The 22766-nt window shown below is 29.5% G+C and overlaps 4 protein-coding genes across 7 annotated transcripts; 3 read left to right on the forward strand and 1 right to left on the reverse strand.

Annotated features, from left to right (window-relative positions):
• The first annotated feature begins 3069 nt into the window (after positions 1-3069).
• On the forward strand, positions 3070-4901 carry LOC100572633. 2 transcript variants are annotated; one of them, XM_003248078.4, is made up of 5 exons: positions 3070-3244; positions 3347-3513; positions 3602-3691; positions 3780-3869; positions 3938-4901. In XM_003248078.4, exons 1-5 carry the CDS (start codon positions 3180-3182, stop codon positions 4387-4389), a joined length of 864 nt encoding a protein of 287 aa, XP_003248126.1. In that variant the 5' UTR covers positions 3070-3179; the 3' UTR covers positions 4390-4901. The 2 variants fall into 2 exon arrangements, with proteins under 2 accessions (XP_003248126.1, XP_008188358.1); XM_008190136.3 differs by having other exon boundaries at positions 3347-3507.
• A 1175-nt stretch (positions 4902-6076) lies between these two features.
• LOC100164987 (nuclear speckle splicing regulatory protein 1) lies at positions 6077-8442 on the forward strand. The gene is made up of 4 exons (XM_001949008.5): positions 6077-6298; positions 6776-6884; positions 7379-7531; positions 7610-8442. Exons 1-4 carry the CDS (start codon positions 6276-6278, stop codon positions 8369-8371), a joined length of 1047 nt encoding a protein of 348 aa, XP_001949043.2. The 5' UTR covers positions 6077-6275; the 3' UTR covers positions 8372-8442.
• A 553-nt stretch (positions 8443-8995) lies between these two features.
• On the reverse strand, positions 8996-12908 carry LOC100162903 (testin). The gene is made up of 6 exons (XM_001949048.5): positions 12199-12908; positions 10899-11109; positions 9904-10829; positions 9733-9837; positions 9504-9662; positions 8996-9436 (listed from the first exon to the last, which is right to left on the reverse strand). The coding sequence occupies exons 1-6, from the start codon at positions 12268-12270 to the stop codon at positions 9230-9232; spliced, it is 1680 nt and encodes a 559-aa protein (XP_001949083.2). The 5' UTR covers positions 12271-12908; the 3' UTR covers positions 8996-9229.
• A 924-nt stretch (positions 12909-13832) lies between these two features.
• Positions 13833-22468, forward strand: LOC100572814 (ring canal kelch homolog). 3 transcript variants are annotated; one of them, XM_029487569.1, is made up of 5 exons: positions 13833-14115; positions 21286-21613; positions 21706-21998; positions 22070-22210; positions 22355-22468. In XM_029487569.1, exons 2-5 carry the CDS (start codon positions 21385-21387, stop codon positions 22358-22360), a joined length of 669 nt encoding a protein of 222 aa, XP_029343429.1. In that variant the 5' UTR covers positions 13833-14115; positions 21286-21384; the 3' UTR covers positions 22361-22468. The 3 variants fall into 3 exon arrangements, with proteins under 3 accessions (XP_029343429.1, XP_029343430.1, XP_029343431.1); XM_029487570.1 differs by lacking the exon at positions 13833-14115 and having other exon boundaries at positions 20716-21613; XM_029487571.1 differs by lacking the exon at positions 13833-14115 and having other exon boundaries at positions 21510-21627.
• The last annotated feature ends 298 nt before the right edge of the window (positions 22469-22766 follow it).

Consider the following 22766-nt stretch of genomic DNA (forward strand, 5'->3'; position numbering starts at 1 on the left):
TAAAATAGAAAACAGGATTTGTATTATAACTATTTTTTTGTTTATCGTATTAAACACGGGATTGTCGTTAGTATGAATTTATAATAAATGCTATTAGGTACTATACAATTTGTGTTAATTCTTATTTCACCTTGATCCACACTAAATTCAACAAGTTAGAGGATTTTAAAAATGTATATTATATTCGTATTTATTGAGTATACCTATTATTATATATTTCATCCCCCCCCCTATCAAAATTCCTAAATACGCCACTGTTCCGTATATATGACATATTATGTACATTCTTCGATATTAATATATTATTATACACACGACTTCCCCCGGGATTGGCTCTGTCAGTTTTAACAATTTTCGTATACCTAGTTTACTGATATTTTTTACCAATATGAACGAGCTTTAAATTGGTAGCTATCGATGATAATTAGTGATAATTTTTTATTTATTTTCCTCGTAGCGTATTCGCAGTGGTGTACCATGACTGAATTTTATCCAAAAGATCATTACAGCAGCTAATTTAGATGAGACTCTTGTGAAATTTTATACCTATATGGGTTGTTTAGCATTTACTTTTTACAGCAATTTTCAGTGATTTAATATTACTATTATTGGATTTTTTTCCAATTATTTTCTTAATCGCAATTCCATATTTTTGGCGTTTTTATACATTTTTCAAAGCCCAGCCAAAATTATTTTAATAAATAAAGACGTTTTATACCCTCCTATTGTACTTTGCTAAATTTTTTGTGGTTTTATATTTTGTTTGAATATTCATGCTCTATGGTTTGAATATCTGTGAAATACCTAATAATATATAAATTATGTGCTGCCATCTATGAAGTTTAATTCTAATCAGTCAATTTGTGTAGAATTTGTGAGGGAGAATGAAATACATAATTATAATATTATTATCAATTGATATTCTTATTATAATTGTTCTGTTATAACCACGATTAAAGATATAATGGTTGCCCGACGGGCTATGATATATCTTTAATCGTGTTCACCAGTCATCATAAAGCACTATTCGTTATAGGCCGATGTTTAACCTGTATATCTTAAATCGTGGTCCGTGGTTCAGGCTTTATTGTAAGGTGCAGTAGGACACTAATTGTGCATTAGGAAATATAAAATGTGCAGTTGGCTTAGCGAATATGTGCACTTGAGAAATACAACAAAAATTACTTTGCCAAAATTATTTAAATTATGCATGACGTATTATTGTGTTAACACCTTACTAACTATTTTTTCTCGAGTTCTCGCTGCTAAACCACATAGGTAGTGAAGTTGTAGAGCGTCTCATTAGCACAAGTAACATTTTAAAATCTGCTGATACGCAAAATTTGCTCGTTGAGTCGGAGAATGAATATTTATTTGTGCATTTCAACATGCCACCTTTATCCTTATGGGACCCAAGAGATGCGGTTTTATCGTGGACTAATGAAACATGTCGCCGAGTAAAAGATACTCCTAAAGCACGCGAACAAAGTTGGTTCAAAGGAGTGTTTGCAAAAGCATCTCAAACTCAAGGTCTAAAAAAGGATTTACAAGATATTGAAAATAATAAAGCGGAAAAGCATTCCAAAAACCGACAATTTTAAAAAATAATTTTCATCCATAAATGGTTAAAAATATTATTATTATTATGTTTAATAACGAATTGTTTACTCAATAATTCATAATAAAATTAGTTTGACAATTTTTCGTGTAAAGTTTTTTTTATATAATTTAAATAGTGTATTTAGTGTGGAGTCCCCCACTTATTACTGTAGTCTGTAATTTATATTTTATTTGTGCAGTTGGAAAAATCCTTACAATAAAGCCTGCCCTGGTTATAACATAACCTAACCTAAAATTTCTATATATTTCTATGAAGTCTGTGATTTTATCACATGGACCCATTGGCGATTGAAAGCTCATCATTTATCAGACCGGCGGAGTGTGGATCTATAACAGGAAATATGTAAAACAAGTAATATTAAATAACATATAAATTATACACAGTGACAGCATCCCCGTTACATCTTATCACTTTCAATCGACTGATAACAGATTTTCACGTTTTTTTACACAATAAATAACATTTTATTGATATTTACAGAAAAAAAAAACTAAAACAGTTGAATAAATAATATAATAATAATATAATGACTGAAAATGAACCAAATGTTCCTTAATAAATTACTTTTATTTTGATTGTAAAATGCATTTTTAAATTTTCTTATGTTCTGTTATATTATATCATATTACCTATTTGTTAAATACTTAGTATTGTTATATTATTTTTATTAAATTTAGAATTTTTTATGTTTGAATTTGCCTGATTTAATTCAACAATGTATGATTTAATAATTTTATATTATTAATAAGTGTTTTATAATAATAAAAACCTGATTTCATATTTAATTTTGGTTGTTTTCCTTTGTTTGATAAAATTAGTTTTCATTTGGTAAAATCTGAAGCATAATTCATCTATCCTTACTATGCAATATTTAAGTATTGTTATGTCACAAAAAGAAATTAGATCAATCAATAAAATTATAAATTGATATAAAAAAGAAAATAATAATTTTAATATATTTAAAAAACAGCGGGAATATTTTTTGCACAGGCCGCCGCCGCCGCCGCCGCCGCCGCACCGTAGTTCCTTCTATCAAACACCGGGAGCGATGTTTTCAAACATTAACACTGTGGTTGCCTATCTATTACTATTTTTGTCTATGGGTGAAACTGGCCATAGGACTAAAAACTAAGTTTGTAGGTCTATGTAGAGAGCCTTTATTATAGAGGCTCTTTAAGTCTATGTATAAATCAAAATATAAAAATAAATATAAAATAAATATATAATTTATATATTATATATCATGAACTAAGAAGAGTTGTTAGTTCACGATACATAATTTGTATATCATTATATCAATACAACTTGCATGGCGCTATATAATATTGTTCTGTGATAATATAAAACTAACCATAATTATTATATACATCGATGTTTCATGATAAATGATTCTTATTATCAATTATTTAACATTTAACGAAGTACGATGTTGATAATGATATTATTTATTTATTTCACAAATAAAAAAGGTTTTTAAATTTTTAACTTACAATACTATCAGGCTGCTATTTATATTTTAAATTTCTCCGCTCTCATTATACCTTTTATATTAATAGCAATGACAAGAAAATGTGTTGTTTGTAATAAATTGTACATTAAGGGTTCAGATGAAACATTTCATTCGTAAGTACAATACCTGTCTTATATTATTTGTTATGTTGGGTTACAAAAAACATTACACTGCTAAATGTGTATTACAATATGTTTGATTTTATATTATTTTAGCTTTCCTAAAGATGAAACTAGAAAAAAAATGTGGTTAAAAGCTTGTAAGATAAAATTGTGTTTGCCATCAAACAAAATATGCGGAGATCATTTTTTACCGGAACACTACTTACTAAGTGGATACCTCACAAAGGACGCTGTTCCATTCTTAGCTCCTACGAGTATGAGTATGTATCAATATATTTATCATCCAAAATTTGTATACTTAACATCTCAATCAAATTTTATAAATTAAATTAAATTATTTCATTTTAGATAAACCTTTGAACGCTCAATGTACCTCTAGCCCTTGTCCAATTCCTATAAAACTCCCATGTATCGAACGCACAGCTTCTACAAGTACAGGTATGTATCAATATATTTATCATCCAAAATTTGTATACTTAACATCTCAATCAAATTTTATAAATTAAATTAAATTATTTCATTTTAGATAAACCTTTGAACGATCAATGTACCTCTAGCCCTTGTCCAATTCCTATGAAAAGTTCATGTGTCAAACCCATAGCTTCTATGAATACGGGTATGTATCAATATATTTATCATTCAAAATTTTTTTAGATAACATCTCAATCTAATTTTTCATTTTAGATATAACTTACAGTCCTGAAAGTCGAAAACGTAAGATATTAAATTCCAGCACAATAGGGGCTTTATCACCAAGTCATTTTAGTTCTCCAAGAAAGGCAAAGAGACATTTGGACATGGTGAAGAACAAATTTAAAGAGAAACAAGTTCAAAATAATAATCTAAAAAATAAAATCTACAGACTGAAAAAAAAAATTGAAAAAGATGGTGAATATATACAATCTTTAAATAGACTGCTAAAAGAAAAAGAACATAAAGAGATATTAAATGCTAACATAATAGGAGCCTTAACACCAAGTCAATTAATTTCTGCGAAAAAGGCAAAAACACGTTTGGACACAAAGAAGAACAAATTTAAAGAGAGGCAAATAGAAAATGGAAATCTGAAAAACCAAATTCAAAGTCCGAAAAATTATACAGTTCAACAAGATCATGATTATACAATTTTTACATAGACTATATTATAGTCAGGAGAACAAAAAGTATTCACTGATGTGCAAAATCCTAGCGGTAAATTTCTGTCATTGTATCGCCATATTATTAAATAAAGAGTCCGCATTTTGAATAATTATAATATCTAATGCATATTATGTAAAAACAATGAAATTGCTGAAAGTCAAAATTGCCAATTGGTAACTAAACCAAGAATAAAGGCAAAAATAAAATTAAAAAAAACATAAAAGCAAAGGCTGCACATGGTGTAGTTGGTCGATTGCACACTGCCTTGGTTGGAGAACCCTTGTTTATAGAAAAAAAGATGTTGCTTGCATATTTTCAAACAGCCGTTTATTGTTCTCATGACTATAACACCGTCTTTAAATGAGGTATTGAGTTACACTGGTGGGTTATTTGTGACAAAAATACAAAATAACTTGTAATATATGTCACAGATTTTTGATTGACTGTCCATATCACAATTTTAAATAAATAAAATATAAATATCAAAATAATGCTGTGAAAAAACTAAGTCATGATGTTGTGGACATATGTCAGGAAGCAGAAAATGTATTGCAATCCTACAATTTTTACTAAATATTAAACCCAAAATGTTTAACGAAATAAAAAACAAAATATACCAAAAACCAAATATTTTTAAATTAGAAAGAAGAACAATTAAATTACCATTATAAAGACCATAAATTATTTAATACACGTCATAATAAGAATAAGAACACATAAGAAGTATGGTTATTCTTGCTTACTTATATATTTGTTTTCACTATGCTGTTGGGTCAACAGAAAAAAAATTGAAATTCTATGAGGAAAACATTTACTAAAATTATTTTATTTTGGAATGAGTTATAAGAAAAAATGTATAATTTTGAAATTAATTATTTTTATTACTTAAAGCTTAAAGTAACTGTTGTAGCATACGTACATTGTATAAAATTATTTATTCTATAAAATATGTGCGTTTTAATTTTTAATTACAATATGTATTTGAAACATTGTATCATTGATTATAGTATTTATAATCAATAATTGTACCTCTAAATTACACTCTTATAAAACCTAACTTGTTTCTACACTATACATTATTGATGAGCAAAAAGTCACACCTTTCAAAATCATAATATGGACTATTGAGTATAGAACTTATAGTTATATGGTTAATTTTATAACTTTATATCATTATAATGATTGATAGTATTAAATTTGGATTTTACAATTTTATTGGAACATTACTTCGTACTAGGGAATATCGACTTCACTTGCACCAAACCGCACCACCCACCCAGATTTTCCATCTATTAGTACAAGGTACAAAATTAATAGATTTAATTTCATCTATTTTGTGATGCTAGTACACCACGGAGTAGAGAAGATTCTCTTATATTATCTTCTTTAGTCACTACATTTAGAGATGTAGAATACTATTTATTTTACTATAATATTAATATTTACTAAACGTCTATACAAAATACAAATTTGTGTAATACTACAATTTTATTGTATAATAATATCATTGTCTAGAGTCTATTGCATCATCATTTAATAAAATACATCAGACAAAAATGTCTCAGTGATGCTATTATCACAGATCTATGCTGTTATCTTTAATTTTGGTGCTACGTGCTCTTAGATTTATCACAAAATCATAATAATATTGTTATCATATTTATCATAATAATATAATCATTAATACAAAATACAAATCCGTTGTCAAAAACAATAATTTTTATGCACTACATGACAAATTTTATTTTATATGTCATGATCCACTAATGTACTAACGTTTTTACAGTAGTTTTGTTGCCATAAATAATGAATAAAATCAACACGGAATTCTAGAGTACCTACCTATCATCAACACAAATAGGAACATCAATCGTGCGGCATCATGGAATCCTCCAGTAGTAAAAAGTGAGTGCGATGATATTATGCTATTGTTTGTCAGCGCAGAACGGTACGGTGTTAAAAAAATTTACAGCCGTGCAATGCTTTAAATGAATAACAATTTTGTGCTTTTACCATTGATATTAAATATGGGTGTGTATACGGCATGTCTTCACTGTGCGTTATACACTTTTAGGCAAATATATTGCAGAGAAAGAAACGATTGTTCTCGCTCATGAGGATTGTTCCGTACGATAAAGAAAATATATTAAACAAGAGTGAAAAGAGATGCAATGATGTTGCGGTTAACAATAGTATCGGTTATGTCGGGCGTCAGAGTTGTGACAATGCCACATCTATTACATTAGGCTTTAAATGACATCATAGGTCACTGAATTCATGTTTGGCCAATTGAAATCTTATCTCGAGGAATTCCAAGACCTATACTTTAAATATTCCTTTAAAATATTGAATGAATAAATAACTAATCGTTGTTTTTTCTAGGTATGGATTAATCGTTCCTAAAAAACTGTCAGACCTACCGAAGAAGATTACTAATGTGTTTGGCGATGATAGTGATTCTGAAAATGAAACCTCAAAAAAACGCATTCAAGTATTTATTGATATCAGTTTTTATAATTAGCTATACACAAAACAAAATATTACCTTCTGGGCGATTATATCTCTGAAAAATTTCAGTTGTTTTGTTTTAACGCACAAAAATTATAACGGAAATTTTATTTAACCGAATATGTTGCATATTATAAAATTTGACTAACAACTAACTTCCTACTATAACTTATGTATTATAAGTATAGTTACAACTACGGTTATGAGATTATTTTATACTAAACGACTGTGGTTAAGACATGATAATAATCTAAAATGGAATATATACATAATATAATATATAAATTGTACCCATATAAAAAACAACAATTTCTTCAATTCATTATTATTTGAATAACTTATTGGTTGATGCCTAAAGATATGCATATTATACATTTTTCTTATTTAAATCAAAATTCAAAACCATGTTGTTGTATTGATAAATAATATGTTTTTATTGACTATTTTAAGAATTGAATTTATTTCATACATGTTTAGACTAACAATCAAACTAAAGCTCAGCAAAGAAGTGCCAAATTATCAATTGACAAAGCGCTGAAAGAAGATGCAACAGTTTTTCAGTACGATGAAGTTTATGATGACATGGAGAAAAAAAAAGAACATAACAACGAAAAGAAGAAAAATGTTAAGGTATGTGGAATACAGAACTATTAGTACTTTTTAAACATGTACAATGCACCTATTAATTAGATTTTTTTTACATTTTAGCCACGATATATACAAAATTTATTAGTCCAAGCTGAGAAACGCAAGGTCGAATATGAACGCAGAAATGAAAGGTTAATTCAAAAAGAAAGAGAAGCCGAAGGAGACGAATTTAAAGACAAAGAAGCGTTTGTCACTGCTTCATACAAGGCAAAACTGGAAGAGTTAAGAAAACTGGATGAAGAAGATTTAAAGTTTTCCATGATTGAAGACATTAATGATGTAACAAAACAGAAAGACATGGGTAGTTTTTATAGACATTTGTTTAAACAAGAATTGTGCAAGAATGAAAATGATAAAATTGATGAAGTGAAAAAGCCAACAAAGAAATCTGATGCAAGTCGCCAATATAGAAAGCGTGCTTCTTCAAACACTTCAGATGACGATAATGCTAATGATGATAAAGATACTGACCTATCGGACTCTGATTCATCAGTGGATTCTAAGCGTAGAAAAATCGAAATTCATGACTATAAGAAATCTGTTGGGGAAAATGCAGATGAGCCCGAAGTAAAATTAAAAGAGTCAACTATAGAAATAGCTAAGGTTAAGAATACAGCACCAAATGAAGAACCAAAAACACCAGTAGAAGTAACTAAAGAGATACCCAAGGACAAAAAAACTGAGAAAAATGAAAGTAAACCAAAAGAAATTAAGCCCAAAATAAATATTTGGTTAAAGAGGACGGTTGGTAATGTTTTTGAAGAAGCACGTCAAAGATATTTCCAAAGACAAATTACTAATTTACAATGTGTTAGAACTTAGGATTTAGATATTATTTTTTTTTGTCATTAAGAATATGCATAAGATAATTAATAATATAAATATATTTCTTATCTATAAGTGTTTTTTTCTTTTGAATTATAAAATAATTTAACACAAAAAAATATAATTTTAAATAAAAATATATTGTTAAAAGTACAATAATAAATGGCAGATGTATAATTATCACAGTAGTTTTGAAATTATGGCAAATTAATAAAAATTACCCTGTTAAGTGATATTTATAATCCACAATAGAATTTTGCAATAATAAAATTGTATTTATAATATAAAATTCAAAAAAAAAATTTAAATAGGAACATTATTGGAATGCTAAAATAATTTTACTTGAGAATATAATATGAGGCAATAATAAATAATTTAATAAGTATTTTGATAAATAAAATAGAAGACAATACATAATTTTAAATTAAAAAAATGATAATGAAGTGTCATTTTAAACTATTCATTTTCTTCTCTGTTTGTATAAAAATGAAGACTATGAAAGTATAATAAAATATATAAATATTTAATTAAAATGTTTTCTTATTGTAAAAATATTTTTTTTATCTATAATAATAGTAAAAATAATATTTGTGATAAGAAAATTAAATTATATTATAAGTATTAAATATGTGTATCACAGACATTAGTTTGATTTAAATTTGTATTGTCTTCTTAATTTAGTAAGAACATTCGTAAAAATATCATTAAAACTATGAATATTTAAATGTACACAAGATGATTCATTAAGTATAATGGTTATTTAGTGGTAGAATATAGTTATCACTATTCCACCACTAAAGATCAAAAATACTTGATGAATCCCCTTGTAATTACAAAAATCAATATAACACAATGTTAAAGTTCTGTAGAATTGTTAAAAGCTATTACACATTCTCTGCTACACAAGGGCCGCTTTTCCTTTTTTACCGTGAACTTTTTACCTAAAAGCGATGTGTAACACTGATAACATTTAAAACATGCTGGAGACTCATGCCAGCTCAACTCCTGCCAACCAATCCTATTATCACCAGCTACTATAATTTTTTGACAAGTTTCGCATTTCTAAACAAAATTACAGATACTCATTTTTAAAATATACTGAATTTTAAATGTATTTTAATGTACATACTTTTCCATATTTTATTTGATAACAATCCAAACACACAGGTTGTTTTTCAATCGACACATATTCTAATCCAGCTAATGGTTTGTCACACTCAAAACAACAAAAATGTCGAACATGATAGGTATGTTCCTCGGCAATTGTATATTCTTTCAAAAATATTAACTAGAAAAAAAATATATAATTCAATGCTAACCATGTTACTAAAATGTAAATTATAATAGTGCTATCTCACCTCATCACAAGCATTACATCGTGGTATATTTAAGATTTCAGCATAATGTCTACCACAATAAACATTCTCACTATAGTAAAAGTATACTAGATCAACTAATAGTTCCTAAATAAAAAAAAAATATGATCATTACAATATTAGAATATTACTCATGTATTTTATAAAACTTACTTCGCATGTAGCACAAACAAAACACGGTGGATGCCAAAACACTTCTTTACCAGTGCGTTCAGCCATAACAGCAACTTGACCTGGTATTACATTCTTATTACATTGCTTACAACGCAACTCTTGTCCGTCCGGTAATATACATATATCAGCATTAGATGTTGGGAATTCGTTTGAACCTTCCCAGGATGGATTTTTTAGTGATTCACCAATATCCTTATTATGCAGCATAGGTGTGTAATTATCATTCTGAATATTTGAGGAGAAATTTGTCTGTTGTTGGGGTAAAGTTTCTGATAAAGCAATGTTTGAAGTTGGCCATTGTGAAGTAATAACTTGTGTGTCACATTCAGCTGGATTGTTATTGACAGTGTCTAAAATATTGACGTCTGGTTTGTTACTTCCAGAATAGCTTTTGTTCCCAATAAATGTGCTTGGTGTCTTCAATTCAGAGTTAGACAACGGATATAAAAGTTCTGGAGGAGGAGGTGGAAATTCTTCTTCTTCTTCAAATTGTTGGTTATAAGTTTTTTTAAATGGTTTGGGTGTTAAATTCATATTTTTAAACAGTGGAATTGGATTATTAGTGTTATCAGTAAGTTTTTTGACCAAGCCTTGGCCAACAGCATTCTCTTTTAAATTTTTCAAATAAGAACCCATAGCATCAGCTTCTTCAATGGTAAGATTATGACAAACATTTGCATTAAAATCATGTAAAGGAACTTGTTTTTCAAGCTGCTTGCGTCTGTAAAAAGCACCTTCACTGCCACTAATAGGTAATTTGTCAGATGGTAACAACTGCATGTATTCTGAAGCCAGATCCTTATGAACATTTGGTGGGACCCAATCAAATTTAAATTCATTTTGATTTTGATCAGTTTCTCGTTTTTTGGCAAACTGGTCATCAGGTTTAATAATCATATTCAACACTGAAACCAAAATATTAAGCCAATTAATTAACATACACACATAAACCTATTCGTTTTACAATACTTTACCTGCTTTTATTGGTTGGTAATTCAATTTTGAATCGTTGAATAAAATATCTAACTGTTTATACTGATCTTCATCTACAATATTATGTTCTTCTTTTTTACATTTACAATTCCTACACACCTTTCTCCAAAAATGTAAATCCAAGCCAGGGCAAGCATCTCCACATTTTAAACAACTTGAACCAGATCCAACTTCATGAGCTAACTTATGAAACTGAAAAATAAAATAATTATTAACTATATAATAATATATAAATATAAATTAAATATTGTTATGAGATACCTAATACCATTGATTAAATATAATTTCAATTACTTTTATCGATGATCATACATTAATACCTATGTGTACCTAGGTATGCCAGGTAATTTTTTATTGATGAATTATAAAAATTAAAAATAGCCCAGAAAATACTAATAAAACCCTAAAAAAAAACCTAATTTAATAGTTATGTATAGCCATATAGTTAAGTATTTTTTACAACGCATGTTAGTCTGGTACCAAAGTTTATGCACAGAATAAAATGTGGGGGGGGGGGGGGGGGGTATAAATCATAATCAACATACCTAAATAACAAATTAAATACTTAAAAATGTTTCATCCAATATTTTAGCTGTTGAACCACCAGTGTATACGAGCCTAATAGACAGTGTGCATATACTTAGGTATTACAAAATCAAAATATGTTACAAAAATTATTTGATTACCTACCTAGATATCATAAATTATTATAATATTAGGTATTTCAAAAATTGTTTAATATCTAGTTATTAATTACGTACCTACCCATAAAATAAAGGTAAAAAAATGTTGGTAGGTAGGTACCTAGTTTTTAAGTTTTTTTTAAACAGATGTTATGTGGGTTACCTACCTCAGGCGTCATCAAATTGCGAACTGCGGGCCACATGTGCCCCGTGGACGAATTTTATCCAGACCGCAGATAAGAAAAAAAAGTAAAACCGGTTAATTATACGTACTAATGTTGTAATTTATCATTTTTGTTCATTGATTTTACTGACGTCTGCAATTTTGATGGCCCGTGAACAATTTCAAAATTTCTAAAGTGGCCCTTTAAAAACATCAATTGGTGACCCCCCGAGTCCTCCCTTATATGAAAAAAATATCATCAAGTCCAGGTGGTTCAGTACCTACTCGGGCTAGTATTACTGTATAGGTTGGTATACAAAATATGGAATTCACATTAGGCTTCGGTAAGCGATTCTTGCACAGAACAACTAATTTTGTTGAATAAAATAGTAGAATAATTGCATCTAAAACAACGAAAAAATTGTATTTACTTACTTTTTTATGTTTATTCTCCAACCTCGAAACCCATTCGGGCGTCTTGAAGTGTTCTTCCGGTTCCAAAGCCATTGTCCAAAGTGAAATTTCTTATAAGCGACCAATGATTTTCGTTGGATTTTTCTGAGTGTTGGATCTGCGAGTGCAAAAATACTGATCGGTCTGCTCGTAGGAAATATTGATGTACTATTGGCGTAATAACAGAGTGCGAATTTTAACAGCCACGGACGAAGCAAACGGAAGCTGAGTGTCGAAACGATGAATCATCGTCATAGCAGATTAAGCAGTTTATCGAAGTAACGAGTGGAAGAAAAAACGAATAAACGAACGGTTAGCAATAATGAATGTTAAAAAATATAATATATTGTATAGTGTATTGATACTGTATAAAGCATAAGTTGTTTGCGCACCTCCCGTCTGGGGATGACGTCAACTACGAAGAATTTCAATGAGAATGAACAGTACGGACTGCAACAGAGCAATGTGACTGTGTGAGTACCGACGACTGGCGACTGGCGAGTCGTGGTCGGGGACACGATAAACAGAAGGGGAGAGAGAAGAGAGACACGAATGCGGAATGACGATTGAAAACCGCCTTACTGTTAGGCGCGAGCTTACTGTTTGGTGCCTTCTTATAATGTCTAGTGTCAAAGCCAAAGTGCCAACTGGCGAATTACTATTTACCACGATGTAGAAAATATATTAATATAACATAATATCTTTTCTACATCGTGATGTATAAATAATATAATATTATGCTCTAATGTCTATAGAGTGCCTCTATCAAATTAGTAATTTCCGTAATTATTATTGTCAATTTGTCACAGGCCACAGCCCGTGGAGTCGTGGAGACCAGTGACTTGCGAGCGGCGAGCGGCGACCGGTTTGGCGGCCGATAAGGAAATAATTATTAAATGATAACGTTCAGTCAATCAGTTCACGAACATAATATAATAGTAACGATCGTTTAATCGTTTGAAGACGGATAGATCATCACGGATATGGTTATTACAGAATGTGTTGTTCAGTCCTGAGTCCACGAATGAAGACAGTATAGATGCTATCTTAATACCATACCTTAAATATACTTAATTTATTTTTTCATAAGCATTTAAAATTGGAATTTAGACGTAGGTAATTCATAATAAAAGTCACGAAAATTTGCATATTACTTTAAGTTAGAAATTCATTAAACATTTTTTTTATATCTAAGATTTAAAAATTGAATACAAGATTCTTAATTTTTGACATGGATATTCACCCTTAAATTCACTATTTTTCCTCAATCGATTTTTTTTGTAATTCAACAAAGGGGCCGTGGCCGTGGGCCAAGGTGGACAGTGGACACCCTCCCCGTGAAACGCTACATTGAAAATTTATAGTGGGGCTTCAGACCCCCCTCTAATATATTCACTACCCTTGACCTATGTTTTTGGTCAAGGTTCAGACTGCAGGGATCACTAACCCAAATTAATATACTTATTGGCTATTATACGTATATATTACCGGCAGACGTACATTTAGGATATTTCCGATCAAATTAGACAGTAGGTACACGATATTGACTAGGAAATAAGTAATAATGCTAATCGCTAATATCCATTATTTTCAGTCAATGACGCATATTATAGTTAGATATATAGAAATATTTCCTTGGTATCTAAACCTAACCTATATAATATTATAATATAATGACGATAACTCCGGGCTTTTTCAGACATAATTGATAAAAATGTTAAATCAAAAATCTAAAATCTATTGTAAGCTGGTTGTTATGTGAAGTGTGAACTCTAATTTTACGTAAATACTTGTTATTTATTATAAGTTGTAAGCAGCTATGCATGTTCTAATTTTAATTAGAAACGGCCTTGCGTTGTGAAGTCGATTTATCTATAATCACGGTACCTACTGTAGTCTGTAAGTACCTACCTACTAATAACAACGCACTTTCCGGCTCTAATATTATTATGTCGATGGTCATACGTGGTACATTAGGTGCATTTTAAGTAAAATATCTATCGGACACAATATTATGTCATCTATATTCTATATAGTAGGTATAACCATTGATTATACATATTATAAATCACGATAGATTATTTGTTATAATAATTTATTAATACTTACATTAATTAAATTATAATATTTATACACACGCATGCCTATAAATTAGCACATTGCAATATTGCAGAACATCTGTGTACTCTATAGTATCTATCTATACTAGTACCTTCACTCTATAATAGTATATATTATTAAGTATTAGTATTAAATATTAGTCATATTAAGTATAATTTATCTATTCTACACAGGGACTGGAACCTTTTGAATTTATCGGTATCGGTTCCGGTACCGATTCTCCAAAAATAAAATAACGATTCCGGTTCGGTTCTGGTTCTTTGATGAAAAAAAATAAAGGTAGGTACCGGTTCGTCCGGTTCCAGATAATTTCGGTATCAAAAAGTATAATAATTTCAAATAGTCATCCAGAATGTGGGTATAATTGAGGTTAGGTTAGGTTAATTGAGGTATGAGAAATATAATAAAACTCATAATATATCATAGATACATATTATGTTATACACAAAACCGTAATACCTTTAAGTATGATAAATAAAATTATTTTATTTTTGAACCTTAAAGTACCTTTTTAATTTGAAAATTCCTGTTCGGTTCCGGTACTTTATTATATTAAAATAAAGGTTTCGGTTCTTACTATTTTAAAGGTTCCGGTTCCAGAACTGGTTCTTTTAGGTTCGGTTCCAGTCCCTGATTCTACATTTATACCTATGTATTATTAAATTTCTGAACCATTTTAAATATTACGAAATTTCTTAATCAAAGTTGTAAATGTGTTAAAAAAACGTTTAGATTTTACAGCCTTGCCTATGTTGTCAGTTAATACTTAATGCCTTACGATATTGCCTAGATAACTGTCAGATAAACTATTGCTATCTGGGTAGGGTCTAGGCAATAACGATATCGGCTACTAATAGTCACACTAATACATTAGCTAATATTAGGAATTTATGAAATTGGCTAGGCATTTACGCTATTACCTAATTTACACCATTGACGGATTTTATACATAATATAAAAGATCGTAGGCACATACATAATATTATATTATATAGGACGTAGAATATATTTTATAGACCGTCACAGTAGAAAAAAATCGACCGTAAACATACGCTTTTTTGTCCAATAAGACTCATACGAGTCATACGCATACCTTTCTGGTCATAGAAATATGGTTTTGGTATAAAAATTAAAAATAAACACGAACAATTGTACAACAAATTCTTGCAACAGATTATTTAAATATATTTTCTAACCAATTTTATTTGCATATTTTGAAGTTTGTAACAAATTTTCATTTCTCTTAAAAACCATAAAAAATCGTCAAATTAAAATATCGAAAACCTATTGTTTTGTACAAAGTTGTTTATTTTAATACCAAAATCATGTTTCGAAGATCAACGTGGCCTGAGACTATTTGGACGTACCTATATACGAATCGTAGATATTCTAACTTCTATTATAACCACTATTTAAATCCATTATTATAACTAATACCTATTTAAAGCGTTCTCTAACACTATTTTTTTTTTCATTTTAGATTATTGAGTTTTTTGGTGCTAGCTCGGTATGCGCTCTACACACAGTTTCTGTTTTGGTATGCGCTTCTAAACTTCTACATATTTTTATTTTAATATTTTCCAGGATGAGCTCTATTTGTGCTCTACTTCGTCGTTTTATTTATTATTTTCCGGATGAGCTCTATACGTCGTTTTTATTTTATCATTTTCCGGATGAGCTCTATTTGTGCTCTACCTTCGTCGTTTTTATTTTATTATTTTATTATTGGCTTTCATTCACGTTCTGGATGTCTTCTAGCATGGCGAGAAAAAGGTCTGGCCTGTCTTGACGGTAAAGTCGCCAGCAATAGTGGTCAAGATGGGACTGCAAATGATTTAAAGGAACACCTCTCATTTTCTTTAATAATTTAATTTTTGCGTCCAACACATGACCGCTCAATGTTTTGAGTGTGGGCTCCTGTATTTGCGTCGACATATGATATTTGGTGATTTACCGTCTTGTGTACATAAGATAATAAAGTCGAAAGAAATACCCAACATATCATGTATAAAAACGAGGCAGATAACGCATGACCAACCTAGTGTAGAACGGCAAAACCTGTAGAGCGCATACCGAACTAGCACCGAGTTTTTTTGGTTGAGATAATATATTATTATGAACTTGTACATATAAGCAAGGGGGTTATTACCCGTTTCTTTATTATACCCCTTAAATACACGATTTAAGATATAGGTACCACAGATATGTATAATAACTAGATACCCGACTCCATATACATTAACATTATTGAATTATGATGCCCGACGCCATTTGCAACTTTGGAAATGTTTACATTTATTCATATACATATTTACTTGTATATACATATATAATGATAATACTATTTCGCCCAAGTTGTAAATGGCTGCCAGCGTCATTGGTAAGAAGAAGTCGGGTATATAGTTATTATACATATCTGTGATAGGTACTTAAGATATTGAAGGTATATCTTAAATCGTGATTAAATTCTAAAGGTAAGAAAATAAAATTGGCGGAGCTTAAATTAGACCTTTTCATTATCAGATAATATATAGATACTATTTATCTAATAGGTATTCTTGCGGAGTTTACAATCGCTCATATAATAATATAACCTATTTGCTAACGACAATAATATTACAAGTAAAGACGTAAAGCCTACAAGTATAAAATTGGAACATATTATTGTGTATTTTGCGCACAGACAGAAAAAAAACCCATTTTAGTTGGATAGATTATAGGTAGTATCGTAATAGATTATTACTGCGTTAAGAAACGAAATTTTCACCACATATAAAGGAGAACTTTGGCTGCGGCCTGTGCAATATAGTTTTTATTTTTTTGATATCATCTATACGGAAAACGTACGAGGATTTTTCGGTCTTCGATTAGCGATAAAAATTTAAAATACTATGTTAAAGATCCGTAAGCAAATTTTTGACTTTTGGTATTATTATATTGTTAAAAATAACAGTTAGCAATAATAATTAATATAGGTAAAAAAATGAATTGTTTTAAATTTAAACTATTCCTATTTGGTTAATATTTTATTGTGCAAAAAAAATAATGTGTAGACCCGAGTGGGCCCCCAACATGAACATAGATGGGGGCCCCACAGGGAAAATCCCTTTTTCCCCATGGGCCTATCCACCCCTGGGCAGAATAGAACAGAATGAACGAAAATTTCATAATATTATTTAACGAAAATGTTTAACATAGTAATTTACGATACTGCTTTAAAAATAGAATCTATTTCACTGTATATTGTCGTTCACACGAAATTCCACGATTATAACGTAATCGGTTTTTTCTCCGTTGTCCGATCGAGTCGGTTAGGATAATGACAATATTAATATGTACCTATTTATGTCCGCACGCAACTAACTGACTGTGTACGATCAAATGTCTATTTTGATTGATATGCGGCACCCATAATATCGTTATGAAATCTTTTTTCGTTTTTGGTAAAGTATAGTGTATACTCAATAGTTAATACTCAATAGTCATATTATTATGACGTATGTTTGTGCATACATGGATGATTGATAATAAGAAATTCATCAATAATATCACAATTTTTCTTTTTTGGTCCTGGGGAGGTTTGAACCCGAAAACCCCTCTCGTATGTACGCCACTGCATATGTCTGCAGCGTCGCGGTTCTTTCCCGCGCCAAACAGTTTTTGCTATGTTGTACATTTGTAAGACAGAGAAACAAATGCAGCGGGTGCAACGTCCTTTTAAATCTTAATGTAAACGATAAGATACGTATATTATTGTATGGCGACTATGGCGTCTAGTGAAATTTCCAGGTTGAAATACAATTATTATTATATATTATTAGTTATTACATTTTAGTGATTTTACGTTTGTCGTAGGTGCTTATACAGCGCGTCGATCTATGAGCTGAGCTTTGTGATCTTTGATAATCTTATATATAAATTGGGATATTTTTATTATTATTATTATTACTATTATTGCTTTTAACAACAATTAAAATCTCAACTCAGGGGTGGATTGGGGAGATATAGAAATATTTAGAAACCCGATTAGTTCCTAGATCCGTTATTATTTTATCATAAACTTTTTTATTTATAGCATTTTTATTATTATTATTAATTTTCCTTGTTACAATATCAGTTTAAATATCATATTAAAATGCTGTGGGGAGTAGGGACACTGAAGATGTCAAATTACAATCTCAAATTATTAAAAAAGAAAAAACTATTCTCGCTAACTAATTTATCAAAGAATGAATATTATGAGGGCATTATGTAATCAATGTTGAAAAATAAAGAAACAAAATAAAATAAGGAGGGTAAGTGGATGTCGCTCTGCTGTACAGTAGGTTACAAGTGGGTCACTGTATAATGGATAGTATTAAATTTGAATTCAATGATATAATATCACTGTATAAAAAAAACGATTCTGAGCGGAGACGGTTTGTCAGTCTAGGTATTACTGTATTAGACATACCTATTATAGGTAGGTATACTTATCTATAGTATTAAAAAAAAAATTGACCTATAATAGGTATTAATAATAAATTCCAAATTAATCATATCACAATATCCATCAGGTAACGCGCTATACATCAACAACAAACCGTGGTACTATCATAGATATATAATAGTATACTTTAGAAGTACCCACAAATAATATTATACAATCATTACAATCACAACAAAATAAATAAAATGTTTATTCCAGGTTTTTTAATATGTAATTTCGTCCAAATTTGAACATAAAATGACTATAAAAATAAACTGTGCTTATGTATTTCTTAGAATTTTTGGCAACAGAATTAAATATTTACGTGGAATCTTGTTTTAAATTTTCAATCCTTAGATATAAAAGTTGAACATTTTCTAAATTTTTAACTACAAAATAATTATTCAATTTTAAATTTGATAAATTTTGTCAACATTTTAACTTTAAATGCTTATAAAAAAAAATTGTGCCTATGTATTTTTAATATTTTTCAACTGCTATTGTAACAATAAATCAGGAGCCTTGTCTAAATTTATAGAAAAAAAAAACAAAAAAAAATTGAAAACTGACAATGCCCGTAAACAGCTCAAAATATTTTCAAAATTGTACGGTGTATGTAAAATGAGAATATAAACATTCAGTGAAAAGAAAAATTTTTATGAATTTCTAACTTAAAATAATTTGCTAATATTTGTGTTTTTTCTGTATTTTGTCAATATTTGAACTTTAAATGCTTATAAAAAAAAAAACTGTGACTAAGGATTATTAATATTTTTCAAATGTCATTATAACAATATAGTTGAAGCTTTGTATTTAATTTTCAAGCTTTTTTACCTAACAATAAAGTTTTATTGACATTCATAGAAAAAAAACCTAAAACTGAGTATAGAAACTGAGTATATATCCGTAAACAGCTAAAACAAGTCAAAATATTTTGCAAATGTTTTCATGTATAAAAAAGGCTAATATCAGTGAAAATAATCATGCATTTACGATAATTTGTTTTAGAGTTACACCTAAAGCCAAAATCGATTTTGCGCAAAAATTCCCGTTTTTCCTTAATTTTTATTTTGCGCTTTTGAAAACTATTGGCAATTTTAAATTTTGACCTTCCAAAAGTACCAACTAGGTTCACTTTCCCATCGAACAAGTTACTGAAATTGAAAATCGAAGCATTATTCCGACTACTAATCGTTTACTCAGACACAAAAATAAAAATTAAAAAAATTAAAACACACATCATTGTAAAATTAATACATTCATCATTCCACTCAAAATATAAAATTAAAAAAAAATTAATGTTTTTAATTTAAATACTATCTTTAATACTAATTACTATTATTGTTTAAAAAAATTAATAAATTACTAAGTGTTCCAGAACTTCTACCAATAGCATCTATTGACGTGTATCATTACATAATATATTCCAAAAATGAATCCAAAATAACTTTTATAGCCTTCGCAGCTGCAGTCGGACTGTTCCAGTTCTTTTATTTTTGTAACTAGTGTTGTAATATTGTATAAATCGTTTTCATGGTAATGATTACGGTGTGTAATTGAAAAATTATTAAAAATAACAATTATATAACTCTAGGCCCAAACATAAAATTTCTAGAGGGCCTGGGTATGTATGGCCACTTACCCGCACTGCCAGTCCGCCCCTGCTCACGATGACTTTTACTTTTAGCCTTTAATCTTTAGATATTTATCATATATTTTAGCCTGTGTTGTGTTTTTGCCCCTCGGTGTTAAGAAACATATTTGCAGTTAGACTAAAATAGCAATGGTGCCGGTTAATTAATTAAAACACAACACGCATAGGCGCAAATAGCGTTTGGGATTTGGGGGGGGGGGCTAAAGCCTTACTTTGATAATATTGAATAAGCTTAAAACAAAATGTAGGAAATGTTTGGGGCTATGACCTCCCGAAAATGTCCATAGCCCCTAAATCCCCCCCCCCTATTTGCACCTATGACAACACGACAATTAATTTGAAGTTTTTTGCAAAAAAAACCATCCAATGGGTTGACATAAAAACAACATAACAATAGGTACCTATATAGTATATAACGTAGGTATTAAAATAGTTGATGAGAGTTAGCAATACATTAAGTATTTTCAGAAGGAGGTTTCTGGTTGAAAATTGAATCTTGTTTGTAGTTTGGTTTTGGTAGGTCAAAGTTATTTCTCAGTACTTTTTACTGAAAAATCCTCATACAAATATTAATATTATTGTTAAAACAATAATTTATTGTACTAAGCAAACCTCGGGTAATAAAAAGTTTAAATTTCTTCTCCCAGGATCATTTTTCATCGTATACAAAGACTAGTCATTGAATTCAAATATAACACATTTATTACAGTGACGTACTCAGAGCAAAGTGGGGTTAAATATACTTGCGACGGACAAATAAATATTTCAATGTTTAAAAAAATGGAGAAAAATATGTATTGAGTAAATTGTTTTGATTTTTTTTTAGGTATATGAGTGTGTTATTGATTGGGTAAAACATGAACTTGATTGTAGAAAATGGTTTTTGACCGATTTAATAGAACATGTACGATTGCCATTCACTTCAATGCAGTATATATTTAAAAACGTAGTTGATGAACCTCTGCTTAAATGTAATCCTATACGTATGATTTTTGTAACTTTACCTAAAATTGCCTATATTGTGAACGTCATCTTATATAATAGCAATATTTTAGATAAAGATTATGCATTAGAAGCATTACATTTTCATATGCTTAAAACACAACAGTTCATCACTATTCCAAAAACAATTCGGTGTGTGCCAAGACAACCGGGTAGCTTACAAAAAGTATAATTGTATTTTCTGATTAATTTATCCTTACAAATATTTTATCTATTTATTTGTTTCGGGTAACTCTTTATTTAGATTGGTCAGAATCTATGGAAAAATACAATATTAACTGGTATGACCCAGCAACCAACATAATATGGAAGAGAGCACCAGGACCAGGTATGAGGGATGGCTGTCGGCCAGTCCATATTGCCTTATTAACAGATAAATTGGTATTTGCTATTGGTAGTAATTATTATTTACCAAGAACCCGGTCTGTTCAAATGATTGATTTATCTTCACAATCCTTCCGTTGGGATCCCATGGATAATATGATTGTCGATCGTAGAGATTTTCAAGTTGGTGTTTTAAATAATCATGTGTATGCTGTAGGTTATAACAATTTATTATTAATTTTATGATATACATTTTATAATACACCTATTATATTAATGTTTAGATTGGCGGATTTAATGGTTCTAGTTCTGGAAGAAGTGCAGAGGTTTTTGATATCGATATTCAAGAATGGGAAAAAATACCTAATGTGTCCTGTAAGAGAAGATGGGTTGGTGTTGGAGTACTCGATAATCTTTCATACGCGGTAAATAAGCATTACATTTTTTATTTTAATTTTGAAGATGTTGATACAGTATTTTTTAACTTTTAATTGGCTGTGGCCTGTTGGTGATTAATAAACATTAACTAAGAAAAATCAAGTACTATTACATTTTATTCATTTGTGTAGGCATGAGGTTATGATAGCTTAACCAAAAAACGTTTGAATTCTGTTGAATGTTATGATCCCAGTCTTGACATATGGACACAAATTGAAGATATGTCTATATGCCACAGTAGTGTTGGTATAGGAGTCTTAGATGGTGTTATGTATGTTATTGGTGGTTATAATGGTTCAAAAACGTGTAAATCTGTCGAGGCCTATAGACCAAGTGTTGGAGTTTGGACTCCTATTGCGGATTTGCATTTGGCTCGACGCAGACCTGGTGACTATGACAATTATAATTTTTTGAAAAAAATCTTTGAAATAATGACATTGAATTTAAATTTCATTTTTAATATAAGAGTATTCACATTAGATGGTTTTTTATGTGTTGTTGGTGGAATACGCAATTCTCCTGATTCAGATTCTGTTGAAATTT

This window comes from Acyrthosiphon pisum, chromosome A1 (genome assembly GCF_005508785.2).
Source record: "Acyrthosiphon pisum isolate AL4f chromosome A1, pea_aphid_22Mar2018_4r6ur, whole genome shotgun sequence".
Lineage (NCBI taxonomy): Eukaryota > Metazoa > Arthropoda > Insecta > Hemiptera > Aphididae > Acyrthosiphon > Acyrthosiphon pisum.